The sequence below is a fragment of the Oryza brachyantha genome, chromosome 4 (assembly GCF_000231095.2).
Source record: "Oryza brachyantha chromosome 4, ObraRS2, whole genome shotgun sequence".
NCBI classification, from domain to species: Eukaryota; Viridiplantae; Streptophyta; class Magnoliopsida; order Poales; family Poaceae; genus Oryza; species Oryza brachyantha.
In genome coordinates, this window is record NC_023166.2 from 11,525,713 (window position 1) to 11,540,541 (window position 14,829).

At 50.7% G+C, this 14,829-nt stretch overlaps 3 protein-coding genes across 3 annotated transcripts; 2 read left to right on the plus strand and 1 right to left on the minus strand.

Annotated features, from left to right (window-relative positions):
• Positions 1–2,093: 2,093 nt before the first annotated feature.
• Positions 2,094–6,461, plus strand: LOC102710692 (putative lipoxygenase 5). The gene is made up of 7 exons (XM_040523724.1): positions 2,094–2,505; positions 3,054–3,572; positions 3,773–4,096; positions 4,268–4,353; positions 4,488–4,900; positions 4,992–5,258; positions 5,372–6,461. The coding sequence occupies exons 1-7, from the start codon at positions 2,115–2,117 to the stop codon at positions 6,123–6,125; spliced, it is 2,754 nt and encodes a 917-aa protein (XP_040379658.1). The 5' UTR covers positions 2,094–2,114; the 3' UTR covers positions 6,126–6,461.
• Positions 6,462–8,069: 1,608 nt separating this feature from the next.
• On the minus strand, positions 8,070–10,347 carry LOC102699495 (glutamate decarboxylase 4-like). Its single transcript, XM_006652272.3, has 6 exons — positions 9,921–10,347; positions 9,611–9,811; positions 9,293–9,507; positions 8,950–9,203; positions 8,781–8,833; positions 8,070–8,599 (listed from the first exon to the last, which is right to left on the minus strand). The coding sequence occupies exons 1-6, from the start codon at positions 10,206–10,208 to the stop codon at positions 8,156–8,158; spliced, it is 1,455 nt and encodes a 484-aa protein (XP_006652335.2). The 5' UTR covers positions 10,209–10,347; the 3' UTR covers positions 8,070–8,155.
• An 871-nt stretch (positions 10,348–11,218) lies between these two features.
• On the plus strand, positions 11,219–14,049 carry LOC102699772 (deoxymugineic acid synthase 1-D-like). The gene is made up of 4 exons (XM_006652273.3): positions 11,219–11,612; positions 12,545–12,788; positions 13,022–13,201; positions 13,819–14,049. Exons 1-4 carry the CDS (start codon positions 11,266–11,268, stop codon positions 14,047–14,049), a joined length of 1,002 nt encoding a protein of 333 aa, XP_006652336.3. The 5' UTR covers positions 11,219–11,265.
• The last annotated feature ends 780 nt before the right edge of the window (positions 14,050–14,829 follow it).

Genomic DNA, 14,829 nt, shown 5'->3' on the forward strand with positions numbered 1-14,829 from the left:
TTTTTCATTTTATCTATATTTAATACTCTATTTAGGTGTTCAAAGATTCGATGCGATGTTTTTGGGTAAAAATTTTTGAAAACTAAATGTGGCCTAAACTTAATATGCATTTTCCAAGTATAACAAATGCACAATGCGGTTGTGGTTGTGTCAAAATGATGTAACAGTCAAACTTTTCCTTAGCGATGGCACTAAGTATCTATTAGTCATCCGCATTTTCATCTCTACACTATTTATGCAGGCTATGAATAAAAAAAATACACATTTAAATTCCTAGCTATGTGGAGGATATTAACCAATTCACCCACTTTATCCATAAAATCCGTATCTAAAACTTTTAAGCTTACATTCATATTATAAAATTTGTTAAGTTTGACTAAAATCTGGAGTTATGCTTTATTAGGTAAAAAAAGCAATTTTATATAAATTTTGATCTACTTTTACATGTAAGATCTTATATATGTCACATTGTCACTTCTCTTGTGCATTGAATTAAATATATTCACTTAGTCTGGATATAATCAGCTTTGGAAATACATGCGTGTAAATTTGGGTATGACTATAGCCACGTTCGGCTAGAGGATGGAGGTTAGAACATAATTAATTAATTAATAATTATAAAAAATATAAAATATATTAATATGATTTTTAAACTAACTGTACTATAGAAATTTTTTATAAAAAATATCATTTAGACAACCGAGTCCAGGTCACCCAATTCCCTCTCAGGTAGCACGATATGACCGATCCTCATCAACCATTTGGTCAAGCCAGATCGAAAATTTCTTTTCCTCCATTTTACCATGTAATATCTAACTTTAATTTAGGACACTCATAATACTAGAAATTATCATGGTTTCTATATTTTATGAACATCGTACCAAGAAATTATTTTTTACAATACAACTTTTGTATCTTATTATCACATGGCCCACTTATCTCTGTCACAATCAGTCTTGTTTTACGTGAAGACACTAGTTTATTTTTTCCCTCTCCCTCTTCAATAAATAACCTGTCACATCACCAAATTGCTTATGTGGCATAACAATAAATACAGATAGAAACTACCTCTTGGACATGTAATGTGAGTGCTCTTTATGGATATGAATGATAATACATTAGGACTCACGTACAAACTATAAACATTAATTAATAGATGAATATAAAAAAATAAAAAGTCATAAACAGATATGATACTTCCTGCAGCAGCAAATTAGGCATCGTTTCTGATCTTGGCCGTCGTCCAGACCCCAGAACGAGATCCTCTGACTTAAGTAGAGTGGCTGACATGTGGACCCATAGACGATGGGGCCACTGTCAGCCACCTACGTCCCTCCGTCTTTTACGTCTATTTTTGAAAGGGTATAATACGGGACACACATGAACACACACCATAATGCACGCACACACACGTGCGCGTCTGTACCACACGCTTAGGATTTTAGAATACGCACGTGTGAGGGGAAAATCCTGGCGCGGGTTGCACCCACCCGAGCTCTGCTGGGTTCTCTCTGACTTTTAAGTCAGCTTCCCCGGCCCCTCCCCCAAACACCACACCCACGAAAAAATGTGTCCCTGGGTCCCTGGCACTAACTACCCCCATGGCCCCGCGCCGTGGCTGCGTCGCCGTCGTCAGCGCGCCCTCCCCCTTCCTCCGGTTTTTATTGAGGCGTACCCCGCGGCGCGCACACATCGCTGTCCCATTCACCCAATCACCACCCACACATAACACCGCACCGCACCGCACTACCCCGCTCGGCTCGACGCTGCTCCCCCCCGCGCGCCTCACCTGCGTCGAAGCCGCGGGGTCCGGGTCCGCCAGTCAGATCAACCGAGCGAGCGAGAGCACGCACTCGCTCGCCGCCGCGGGGGGAGGAGGAAGGAGGAACGGTCTCTGCGTGGAACACGTGTGTAGTATCACTGTATCAGTATCCCCTTGGTGTTGTTCGCTCGCTCGGATCGGGGGCAGAGTCGTCTTCTCTTCCCCCCCCCCCCCCCCCCCCCCCCCCCCCCCCGCCCCCCCGCCCCCCTGAAGCGCACCACTATATATTGCGAGCTCCCCCACTCGCATAAAGGTAGCAGAGAGGCTGGGTCCGGCGTGGGTTACGGATTCTATGGCGTCGTTGGAGTTGATGCATAGGCTGTCGTGCCCCCCGGGTGGATCGGCGGGGCTGCCGGCGGCGGCGAGGAGGGGAAGCGGGCTCTGTTTCGCGAGCCTGCAGGGTGCCGGGAAGGAAGGGAGGGGGAAAGGGGGGAGGGGGCGGACGGCGAGCTCGACGGGCGCGCTGGTGGAGCGGACGGTGGTGGCGCCGGCGCCGGTGGAGCAGCAGCGGGCGGGGCGGCCCGAGGCGCATCCGCAGAGCGTGGCGGCCAGGGCCGTGGTGACCGTGCGGCGGCGGAGGAAGGAGGACACCAAGGACCGTGTCGTTGAGCAGCTCGACGCCTTCGCCGACAGGGTCGGCCGCAGCGTCCTGCTCCAGCTCATCAGCACGGAGACCGACCCAAGTAAGCTCTCCTCCCACCACCTCCACCTCCCCGTCCGTCGCCGCCGCCGCCGCCGTGGCGCGGGTGGCGCGAAGCTTCTTCCATATTACTGTTACCTTTTCTCCATTAGTTTTTTTCAATTTTGAGAATTCCATGCCCCTTCGCGTTGCATCTTTGAATGGTTCTCGCGAAATTTGCTTCCTCTTCTCCTCTTCCCCTCGACTTTCTTCTCCTCCCCCCTTCGCTTTCCATTCGCTCGCTGCATCATCATCAGCTCCAGGGAAGAAGCTGCAGCGGCGAATATTCCAGCTGTTGCATCTTGACCTGTGGCGTTTGTCCTCGAGTCATCCTGTCCAAATGGGCCATCAGCTGCAGCGCCCTACTCACCTCACCTGTCTGATGAATTAATTTGATCCATTTCTTTTCTGCAACCTCCCATTATTTTTCTCTGCTCCTCCTCCGCTCACACATGCATGTGGCGGTAGTACGAGGCAATCGAAATTAATCAGGTTATCGAAATGGATCATGTGATACACGCATTGACCCGAGTGAATCTATGGTGCTTGCAGGGAAGGGGACGCCGAAGAAGAGCAAGCCGTCGGCGCTGGTGGGGTGGTTCGACAAGAAGGACGTCAAGGCGGAGCGGGTGGTGTACACGGCGGAGTTCGCCGTCGACGCCGGCTTCGGCGAGCCCGGCGCGGTCACAGTGCTCAACCGCCACCAGCGGGAGTTCTTCATCGAGAGCATCGTCGTGGAGGGGTTCCCGTCCGGTACGGCGCACTTCACCTGCAACTCGTGGGTGCAGCCCAAACGCGTCAGCCGCGACCCGCGGGTGTTCTTCAGCAACAGGCCGTACCTGCCGTCGGAGACGCCGCCGGGGCTGAGGGAGCTCCGGCTCCGGGAGCTCGCCGACCTCCGCGGCGACGGCACCGGCGAGCGGAGGATCACCGACCGGGTGTACGACTACGACGTGTACAACGACCTGGGTAACCCGGACAAGGGCGTCACCTCCGCCCGCCCCGTCCTCGGCGGCGAGCAGTTGCCGTACCCGCGGCGGATGCGGACCGGCCGTCCCAGCACCGCCACAGGCAAGTCAACACAACTCTCTCCCTACCACCACGGCGGCGCCATCCATGCCATAAATTCCGCGACAGCAACGGTGGCCTCCCCGACATGGCGGAGAGGGGGGACGGAGCCGTCCTCCCCCGACACGTCGCTTTCGTATCTGAACCACTCGATCGTGTCCTCCCCGCCGCTGACGTTGACGCCATTTGATTTTTGTGCGCAGACGCGAGCTCGGAGAGCAGGGTGGAGTACCCGGAGCCCATCTACGTGTCGCGGGACGAGGAGTTCGAGGAGGGCAAGAACGAGATGCTGTCGGAGGGCGCGCTCAAGGCGCTGCTCCACAACTTCATGCCGCTGCTCGTCTCCTCCGTCTCGCCGGACATCCGCGACTTCGCCGGCTTCCACGACGTCGACAACCTCTTCAAGGAGGGGCTCCGCCTCAAGCAGGCGCTCCACGACCAGCTCTTCCAGAAGATCCCCTTCGTCCACAAGATCCAGGAGAACAGCGAGGGCCTCCTCCGATACGACACCCCTGACATCATCAAGAGTGAGCACCGCCCCCACAGCCCCACCTCCGCCACCTTTTCGTCCATGGACGGAGCTCGTCAATGCCCCCCCATGGCGATACGATACGATACGATACGGATACGGATTTGCACAGCATTGTTTGTACTGACACTGTCGTTGAATTTTTGTTTGCTTTCTTGGCGTGTTCCAGAGGACAAGTTCGCGTGGCTGCGTGACGACGAGTTTGCGAGGCAGGCTCTTGCCGGCATCAACCCCGTCAACATCGAGCGTCTCCAGGTAAGTCGTCGCGCTCACGACCAACACGACCAACACGGCAAACTCTGCAGCTTCCAAAGCAGAGCTCGCACGAGCTAGCTGTTGCTGTACATGTGCTGCACAGTGGAGCTGAAACATCGCGACAATTTGTACAGTTTTTCCCGCCGGTGAGCAGTCTGGACCCGGCCGTGTACGGCTCGCTGGAGTCGGCGATCACCGAGGAGCACATCATCGGGCACCTCGACGGCATGTCGGTGCAGGAGGCGCTGGATGGGAACAAGCTGTACATGCTGGACTACCACGACATCTTCCTTCCGTTCCTGGACAGGATCAACGCCCAGGACGGCCGGAAGGCGTACGGGACGCGCGCCATTTTCTTCCTGACAGCCGCCGGCACGCTGAAGCCGATCGCGATCGAGCTGTGCCTGCCGCCGATGACCGACGGCTGCAAGCGCGCCAAGCGGGTGTTCACGCCGCCCGCCGACGCCACCAGCAACTGGCTGTGGCAGCTCGCCAAGGCCCACGTCTGCTCCAACGACGCCGGCGTCCACCAGCTCATCAACCACTGGTAACATCTTTGGACACAGAATTCACCATCTTGCAACTCGCGTGCTGCCATCAACGGGAGCAGATGGACTGAGCCCTTTCGTCTTTGGCAGGCTGAGGACGCACGCGTGCATGGAGCCGTTCATCATCGCGGCGCACCGGCAGATGAGCGCGATGCACCCAATCTTCAAGCTGCTCAAGCCGCACATGCGGTACACGCTCAAGATCAACGCGCTGGCGCGGCAGATACTCATCAACGGCGACGGCGTCATCGAGTCCGGCTTCACCCCCGGCCGCGTCTGCATGGAGATGAGCGCCTTCGCCTACCGGGAGATCTGGCGGCTCGACCAGGAGGGCCTCCCCGCCGACCTCATCCGAAGGTACACCTCGTCAAATCGATCGAGCGCTTGCACGTTGCAGTCATCACGATGTTACATTGCAATGCGAATGGAACGGCAGCTAAATTTTGTTGCTGTTTGGTTGTGTCGTGCAGAGGCATGGCCGTGGAGGACCCGAGCCAGCCGCACGGGCTCCGGCTGCTCATCGAGGACTACCCGTACGCCGCCGACGGTCTGCTCCTCTGGTCGGCGATCTCGCGGTGGTGCGAGGCGTACGTGGCGGCCTACTACCCGAGCGACGAGGCCGTGCAGGCGGACTACGAGCTGCAGTCGTGGTACGCGGAGGCCGTGCAGAGCGGGCACGCGGACAAGCGCGGCGCGCCGTGGTGGCCGCGCCTCTCGACGCCCGGCGACCTGGCCTCCCTGCTCACCACCCTGGTGTGGCTCTGCTCGGCGCAGCACGCGGCGCTCAACTTCGGGCAGTACCCGCTGGGGGGTTACATCCCGAACCGGCCGCCGCTCATGCGCCGCCTGGTGCCGGCCGAGGGCGACCCGGAGTACGCGCACCTCGTCGCCGACCCGCACCGCTTCTTCCTCTCGGCGCTGCCCAGCCTCACGCAGACGACGACGTTCATGACCGTCATCGACACGCTGTCCACGCACTCCGCCGACGAGGAGTACCTCGGGGAGCGCCCCGACGAGGAGTGGACGGCGGACCCGGCGGCGCTGGCGGCCGCGCGCGAGTTCGCCGCCGACGTGCGCCGCGCCGAGGAGGAGATCGAGCGGCGCAACGCCGACCCCTCCCGGCGCAACCGGTGCGGCGCCGGCGTGCTGCCGTACGAGCTCATGGCGCCGTCGTCCGGGCCGGGAATCACGTGCCGCGGCGTCCCGAACAGCGTAACCATATAGAAGGTATTGCGATTTGCGCGAAATTTTCGGGTGATTACACATGGACGGAGAAATTTCGGCAAAAGTAAATGAGTTTGCTGCAAATTTTTCTAGAGATAGGCCGATTGCTAAGGTTTCGGCCCAAGTAGGAAAATATTGGATTCTTTTTGTCAACAGGTGGGGGAGTTGATACTGTAGATTGTAAATATAGATAAGGGATTCCTATAGAAAGAAATAAAGTTGAATATAGAGATCTCACGATACTTATCAAATATTTTCTTTTTTAAGATGCCCATGTTCCAATAAGTCCACTTTGATGCTGCTGTTGCTATATACCATGAATATTGGTCTCTTCAATCCAGGTTCCGCCAGGACAGCAGTTTACGTTTTCAATAAAAACATATAGAGAACTGAAAATTTTGGGGGGTTTAAGACGTTACTAATCTTTCAAATGGATTCTGATTGAAACAGCAAATTTAATCAAAATTTTAGTTTGCCAAAGTTTGGCCAAAACCGTTGTACCGCCAGGGTACGATGCTTTCGATCAGAAAGTTTGAAACTGGCCATGATGCACGGGAGACGTAATATTTCAAGGATTAATTTATGATGGCCCAACCAGTTGCTATATTGTTTAGTACGGCCCATTAAATAGGGTCAGCAATGCATTATGGCCCAATCCAGTAGTACGGCCCACATCCCAGCATTATGGCGCAATCCAGTCCTTCTACTGCCATAGTAGATCTCATCGTGCATTTGGTCTCGTTGGTTCTAAATCGAGGCGACGGCCTGCGCGTAAATAGCAACGAATAAACAGCAGGCGAATAACCAGTTTAATTGAAAGAAAAAAACTGTATGGACAAGTTGAATGCAACCAGCCATATATGAGATGGCGAGTGCCAGAATCTTTGTCCGATTCCTCTCGGCAACGTACAGCGCTGACAACGCTATTGAGATGAGCGCACCAGAGACTCTAATTTATTGCCTAGCCAAAAAAACGTATAGGAAAAAACGAAGACGAGATTCAATCAGCATAGTAAAAAAAACGAAGACAGTAGATCCAATCTGAAAAACGCTTCTTTGCAAAGATGGCATTAGACTCACGAAGACTTTGTGCAATCAACACAGCGTATGATTGATTCAGAGTTTGATGGTATAAAAGAGCAAATCATCATCGCCTAATGCACAGCTCCAACTCAAAAGCATCGAGAGGTGAGGTGAATAAACGAGAGACAGAGAGAACACCCGAAATCATAAACGAAACGAAATGATATCACCATAGATCTGCAAATCAAATCGAAAAGCCCTGGAAGAGGCGGCGGACGGCGGCTCGTGGAACTTCTATGTCAGCCACCTTATATATAGAGGAGATGCGTGATGGGGGGATGAAACCCTAGGAGCCATGATTTGACATATTCGCCCCTGGGCATGTAGCTCACATACAGCCCAGTTGGATGAACGAGACCCCCTTGTAAATATTATGGGCCAGGATGAACCGGCCAGTCCACAGACACGCCCATGACAAGCCAATTACAAGCCATGGGCCATCTGGACGTATTAATACATGTACATATGCCTACACATATTTCATAGCAACTACCTCTATCTCTACTATACTCAGTCCAATTTGATGATGTTATTATGTACATATGTACATATGTTTTTTCCAAAAAAAAGGAAATTGTAAATCTTCATTGGTTTAAATCATTATTGTAAATTTCAACAATAAAATTTAAAAATAATAATAGAATGTTCCAGTGTCATCTTTACACTATAGAAAAACACAGTGATAATTTGCGAAAGCCCCTCCCACAAAACTACCCATGTAATATATGTAGCAAAATCTCGTTTCCTTTCGGTTAATTGTCTGCATGACTGCAACATCTAGCAGATCGTTGCCACAATCGGACGTACACAAATCTACCCAATCACCAAAGGGGAACTGAGCTCAAAATTTTAGCAGAGAAAAAAATGAAGTAATTGTAAGCAGGAAAGAAGATCACTCAATGAATTATTGTTTCTGCACGAACTCGTAGTGGTAGGTGCGGCATCGATCAGCAGACAAGGCTGCTCTTCTTCCTGGCGACGAGCCTCCGCCAGTAGGTGGTCACCTCCTTCTCGATCTCCCGCACGGTCTTCTTGGCCGGCTCGGCGGCGGCCTTCTTGCCGGCGTGCGCGTCCATGTCGGCCATCACCTTCGTGAGGTCGGCGATGAGGCGCTCGGCGAGGCTGCGGCTGAAGTCCTCCCGGATGACGACGCGCATCACGGCGACGTGCTCGGCGTCGGCGGGCATGGTGTAGGCCGGCACGATCCAGCCGAAGCGGCGGAGGCTCTCGGCCACCTCGAACACCGTGTACCGCGACGAGTCCTTGAGGGAGAACGCCACCAGCGGCACGCCGGAGTCCTTGGACACCACGTCGAAGTAGCCCGTCTTCTCGATCCCCTCCCGGAGCACCGTCGCGTTGTCCCGGCAGTTCTGCATGATGTCCTTATATCCCTGCAACGATGAACACAGTAATGCATAGGAATTTTTTCAAGAAGTTAGTGGATGTAAAAATTTCTTTGTTTCCTCTCTAAAACTTTTAGGAAAGGACTTCCAGGTTTTTTGCTGATGCAAACAGCACACATGTTTTTTTTTACTTGTGTCGTATCAGCTGCAAACTTGTAGGAGTAGTTACCTCGAAACCGAGACGAATGAGCTGGTAATACTGCGCAATTATCTGGTTCGACCCTACCAAAAACAGAGCACAAAAATCAACTCGCTGCACGTGCAATTTTCCGGCGAGATCGGTCAAGATCCCCTTAATTATCGAGCACACATAGAAGAATCAAGAATGGAGGGCGCACCTTTGGAGAAGTTGAGCGTGAAGGTGGGCTGGTCGGCGCCGAGGTAGTTGATGTGGAAGATGAGCTCCTCCGGCAGGTCCTCCTTTGTCCGCCAGATCACCCAACCGACGCCGGCGTAGACGAGGCCGTACTTGTGGCCGCTGACGTTGATGCTCTTCACCAGCGGCAGCCGGAAGTCCCACTCCAGCTCCGGGTAGATGAACGGCGCGATGAACCCGCCGCTCGCCGCGTCAACGTGGATCGGCGTGTCCCACCTGTCACCCGTACAAACAAGCATGCGTGATGCATTCTCAAATCGATGTGACTCTGGAGTTCTGTCATGTCCTGCATAAATGTTGATCACCCTGTCTCGGCGTTCTTGGCGGCGAGGAGGTCGTTGAGCATCTTGACGTCCTCGAACTCGCCGGTGAGGGTGGAGCCGAGGATGGCGGCGACGCAGATGGTGTTCTCGTCGACCATCTCCACGGCCTTCTCCGGGTTCATCACGTAGTACCCTTCGCTCAGCTTCACCTCCTTCAGCTCCACCTCGAAGTAGCGCGCGAACTTCTCCCAGCACACCTGCCACAACAAAACGCACGCAAAAAAAGACGCTGTGTCTCAAAACTCCCCAAAGCGTAATAATAATCATGGCGAGCGATGGACGGACTGCTGTACTACGTGCCTGAACGTTTGCACCGGTGACGATGTTGGGGTTGTCGTAGGGCTTGCCCTCGGCTTTCCTCCTGTTCTGCCACTTCCTCTTGAAGGCCAGCCCGGCCAGCATGATGGCCTCCGACGAGCCGACGGTGCCCACCCCGACCGCCGTCTCGTCGTCGCCGATCGGCGCGTTGAAGAGGTGCGCGATCATGTTCACGCACCGGTTCTGTTTCCTCGAACGGCGGGCATGATCGCTCGCACGCGTCAGACGACAATGCGTGGTGCAAATGCAGTTTGTGCAGAGGTGTTCGTTCTTGTTGTTGTTGTTGTTTTACCTGGAGCTCGGTGGTGACGGGGTACTCGTCCATGTCGACGTAGTTCTTGTTGATGGCGGCCATCATGAGCTTGTCGCACTCGGGCTCCATCCACGTGGTGACGAAAGACGCCAGGTTCAGCCGCGGGTTGCCGTCCAGCATGAGCTCGTCGTTGATGATCTGGTACGCCGCGTCCTTGGGGATCGACTGCTCCGGCATCCTGAACCTCGGCAGCGCCGCGCGCACGTACCGCGACGCGAACGTCGACGAGTGCACCGACTCCCCGGTCTGCGCCGTCGACAGCGCCATGTCCGCTCGCTCTCCCGGCCTTCCTCGATCGATCTCTCGCTACTCCGGCTCCGGCGAACACGGTCGAGCAGATCGGGACGAGCACGCGATGGGGAATGGATCTGGATGGCAGCAGTAGCGCGGACGGGACGGGACGCGGCAGAGCGCGCGGTGCCCCCGGTTTTTGTATAGGAAGAGGCCGGGCGCGCGCGGCATGGGCGCGACGTGGTGCGCGGGACGCCACGCTTCTTGGGGGGCCGAATGCTGCGTTCCTCCATGGCCACGCGCCATCCCGCTCGTACGTCTCGCCGGGCGCCACGGCTTTCGGCATCTCGGACTCGGCTGGGCCTGGGTCTCTCTCTCACACGCTCGCGCGACAGAACCATCGCGGAATAAGTCCACTTGAGATCCCTCAACTTATTGTCCAGTTTGTTTTTCGTCCTTAGGCCACAAAACCAGATACAACCGGTCCCTGAACTATCAAAACCGGCGCAAAAGAGGTTCCTTGGCGGTTTTGGCTGACTTGGCGCCTACATGGCTAGTTTAACTAGGACTCCGTTTCACGTGGCATTGACATGGCGCTTACGTGGCTAGGCTATTGTTTTTCTGATATATAATTGCCACGTAAGCGTCATGTCAATGCCACGTGGGACGGAAAGCTAGTCAAACTAGCCATGTAGACGCCAAGTTAGCCAAAACCACCTTCAAAACCGCCAAGGAACCTCTTTTGCGCCGGTTTTGATAGTTCAGGGACCGGTTGCATCTGGTTTTGCGGTCCAAGGACGAAAAATAGACTGGACAATAAGTTTAAGAGACCTCAAGTAGACTTATTCCAACCATCGCCGAAGCCACCGGCCCAGGAATGAAAAAATTGTTTAGCCCAGCTGCTTCGCCTGATGCTGCCCAAGGCCGCGAGTTCTTCTCCGATTGGATTATTGGGCCACGGCGGCGGCGGTTCATGTTCATGGCCCGACTCATCGCTTTATTATTAGGAAAAAAAACGAGACGAGGTAAGTCAGCAGCCGCACGCAGGATAGCCATCACCACTGACCGTGAAACGCACACAGTAACGAAGCCGATGGCATCGCCGCCGGGGAGCAGCGGCCGGCGCTCCACGACCCCGGGGTTCCCGGCGGGGCTGCCCGGCGGGCGGGCGGTGCCGGCGGTGGGGCTCGGCACGTCGTCCGTCCGGTCCGTTGGGGAGGACGGCTTCAGGGGCACCCTCATGACCGCACTGGAGCTCGGCTACCGCCACATCGACGCCGCATCGGTCTACGGCTCCGAGCGGGTCGTCGGCGAGGCCGTCGCCGGGGCGGCTCGGCGCGGGGTCATCGCGTCCCGCGAGGAGGTGTTCGTGACCACCAAGGTGTGGTGCACACACAGCCACCCGGACCTCGTGCTCCCCTCCCTCAGAGAGAGCTTGCAGTAAGACGGGCTCTTTCTTCAGTTTTACTTCTCTTGATTTTTTTTTAACCTTGTCGATAGAATGGTAAAATATTTACGTCTTTTTTAACTGGACCAATTATCACTTCTCGTGTTGCCAACTGATATGCAATTTAGAACGATCCTTTTGATCAAGAAGGTACTAAAATGAACATCGAACACGAGCACATAACAGAATTTAAATCGTTACGGTTATATCCATATACATTGTGAAGTTGTTCCGTGAATCCCAGAACTAAAACGTGTAAGAAATGTGCGAAAGAAACGAATCTAGTAGTTAATTATTAGGTTGATAACCATTCTTCAGTAATTGAAGTCCTGCACTAAAATTGCAGACCAACGTTTTGTTCAATTTTTTTATACAGTACTAGCTAAGTTCCCGTGCTTTGTTGTAGATAAATATGCATTATACACATCCTAGCATTGTTCAGAACCGTTAATTGCAAGGTTTTTAGAACAGTTCATCCCTATAAATGTCATTGTGAGATAAAATAAGATTGAACCAATATGTAGGACTATTTGGTAGTATTAAAGCACATGAAGGAATAGTTGGTAAAAACAATATAAATAGAGTTGCTGTGGTGGTAGATTCACTACCACCACCAATCCACCATTGCCTTCTTTTGGAATAACACAACATATGTAACATTTGTACTGTATTGTAATTGAAGGTTGTTACTTTAATTTTCTTCTGTTATCTAGCATGCTAGGGTCACCGTTTTATCCACCAAACATACTGCAGTGTATTCTTACGCTTTGAGAACTACTCTAGATAAAACCTTGATACTTGAGAGTTCAATGATGAAAAACAATGTTAATTCATCCTAAATAGTTGTACCTTATTAGGAAGTAAAATGTAAAAAGTAGACTAGTCAATTTGATGCTAAGCAAGATTCATGTCTTGTAATATTTAGGAACCTTCAAATGGAATATGTTGATTTGTATTTGGTCCACTGGCCAATGAGCGTAAAGCCCACTAAGCCCCACTACCCAATGAGAAGGGAAGATATTGTGCCGATGAATTTGAGAGGTGTATGGCAAGCAATGGAGGAATGCCATCGGCTTGGCCTTTCAAAAATGATTGGTGTTAGCAATTTCACAACAAAGAAATTGCAAGAACTGCTCACCATTGCAAAGATCCCCCCAGCAGTGAATCAGGTTTCTATTAATCAACTGTACAATCATGGTGATAACAATCTTTCGTTTTCTGTTACTGTTTGATTTTTTAAAAGAGTATAGTATCATTTGATTTATAGAACAAACAAGTTTAAGCTGATCTAGTGAAACTTCATTTGTAAAAGATTGCACCCAAAATACTATTTAAGTGTTCCATACACATGTATGTTGCATCCATGGTGTACTGGTGTTTGATGCTTGAGAAAACAATCCAGGTTGAGTTAAATCCAGTTTGGCAGCAGAAGAAACTGATGGAGTTCTGCAAAGAGAAAGGCATTCATGTGACTGCTTATCAGCCCCTTGGAGGCCAACATAGGACATCCACAATCAATCCAGTTATGCACTCTGATGTTCTGAAAGAGATTGCCGAGGCCAAGGAGAAGTCAGTGGCTCAGGTATTACTTTTGCTCTCTCAATTCAAATGCAGGAGATCTGTTGGCTGTACCAGGATTTACCTCACCAGTCACTCATTTGTGCCAAATTTTCGCACCAATCATGATTTTTGGTAAAAGAAAAAAGTTTGACAAGGAAATGAAGCAAGGCGCACATGTGAACCAAACTTCTCAAAATTTGCCAACAAACTAAGTTCATGCCAAATCTACTTTTAACTAATCCAGATATATTATCTAACAGCCCACTGTCCACATTTAGCAGTTTAATGCTTTCTAGTTTGTATTGTTGATTGGAGTCTCTCACGTCTCTATCATATCACTGTATTACGTTTTCATTAGGTTTTAAAGTTTCGCATACCCTACTATGCTCATTTTTTTGTATCAGTGCCCTTGTGTGATCAAAGTGGCATGAAACCATGGTTTGGCACTTGATTAGATTTTGGACCAAGACCAGCTTCACTTATAATCTTTTTACTACTTTACAGTGCTTAATATCCTTCTGTAATGCAGGACTTCCACGACAGTTATGAACTCACTATTTTCAGCCTATCGCATTCTTGTGTTAATAACCCGATTATTTTGTCTGTGTAATTGAGCGCCCGACCCCAATTTTCCTCCAGATCTCACTTAGGTGGGTCTACGAGCAAGGAGCAAGCATGGTGACCACGAGTACGAAACCGGAGAGGCTTAAGGAGAACACTGAAATCTTTGATTGGCAATTGACCGAGGAAGACCGGCTCAAGATAAGTGAGATTCCACAGCACAAGAGGGTCAGCGTGCTGTCGATCCTCTGCCCCGACGGTGTCTCCGGCGTCGTCGACTTGTCGGAGGTTGATGTGGTTGAAGTGTAGCGGCCATTCGACACTTCATTCCACAATACCATCTTCACATGTTGATTTCTATCACTTTTACATCAACTAATCAATTAAGATTTCGAGGTTTTAACACACACATTCTACAACATCATATATTTAAAATTGGAGTTAGTATGCATATTGTGTCAATATTGATTTTTTTTAGAAAAAAAAATTAGAGCTATTTGCAGTGCATTAAATTGGGGCAGCGCATTGGAGACAACCGCCTTCTACGAGAGTCTAGATAGAATCTGCTTCACCCATTCTAAAATAATTTTATTCTTTACTCATCACACACGTCCCAGTATAAAAGTTAAAAGACTAAACTATCCTCCATTTTATCAAATCTCTATACAATTATCACCTACTTATCTATTTTTAATGAATTTATTCATTTCTTTCACGGACTCCAATGTAATTACCTAGAAATAAATTTATATTGGGATAAGCTTGAATGAGCAAAACTTATCTTATTTTGGGATAGAGATAATATCATACTATCAAGCATGCTGCCTTATTAGAATATGATAATCAGCTTTATACCTGGCTAATTTGTATATGTTGTACTCTCTTAATCCAACAATAAAGAAATTCTAGTATTGTTTAAAAATATTTAGTTTGAGTAAGGACTCGCTATGATTGATTGAGGCGGGAAGTTGGGTGGAAAATTGAATGATGGAGAGTTTTGATTTATTGAGATGAGGAGGTACGTGAAATGGTCTTATACTCTCTTTAATTTGATAATTCTTATCACTTGACTAATTATTAAGAAAGCCA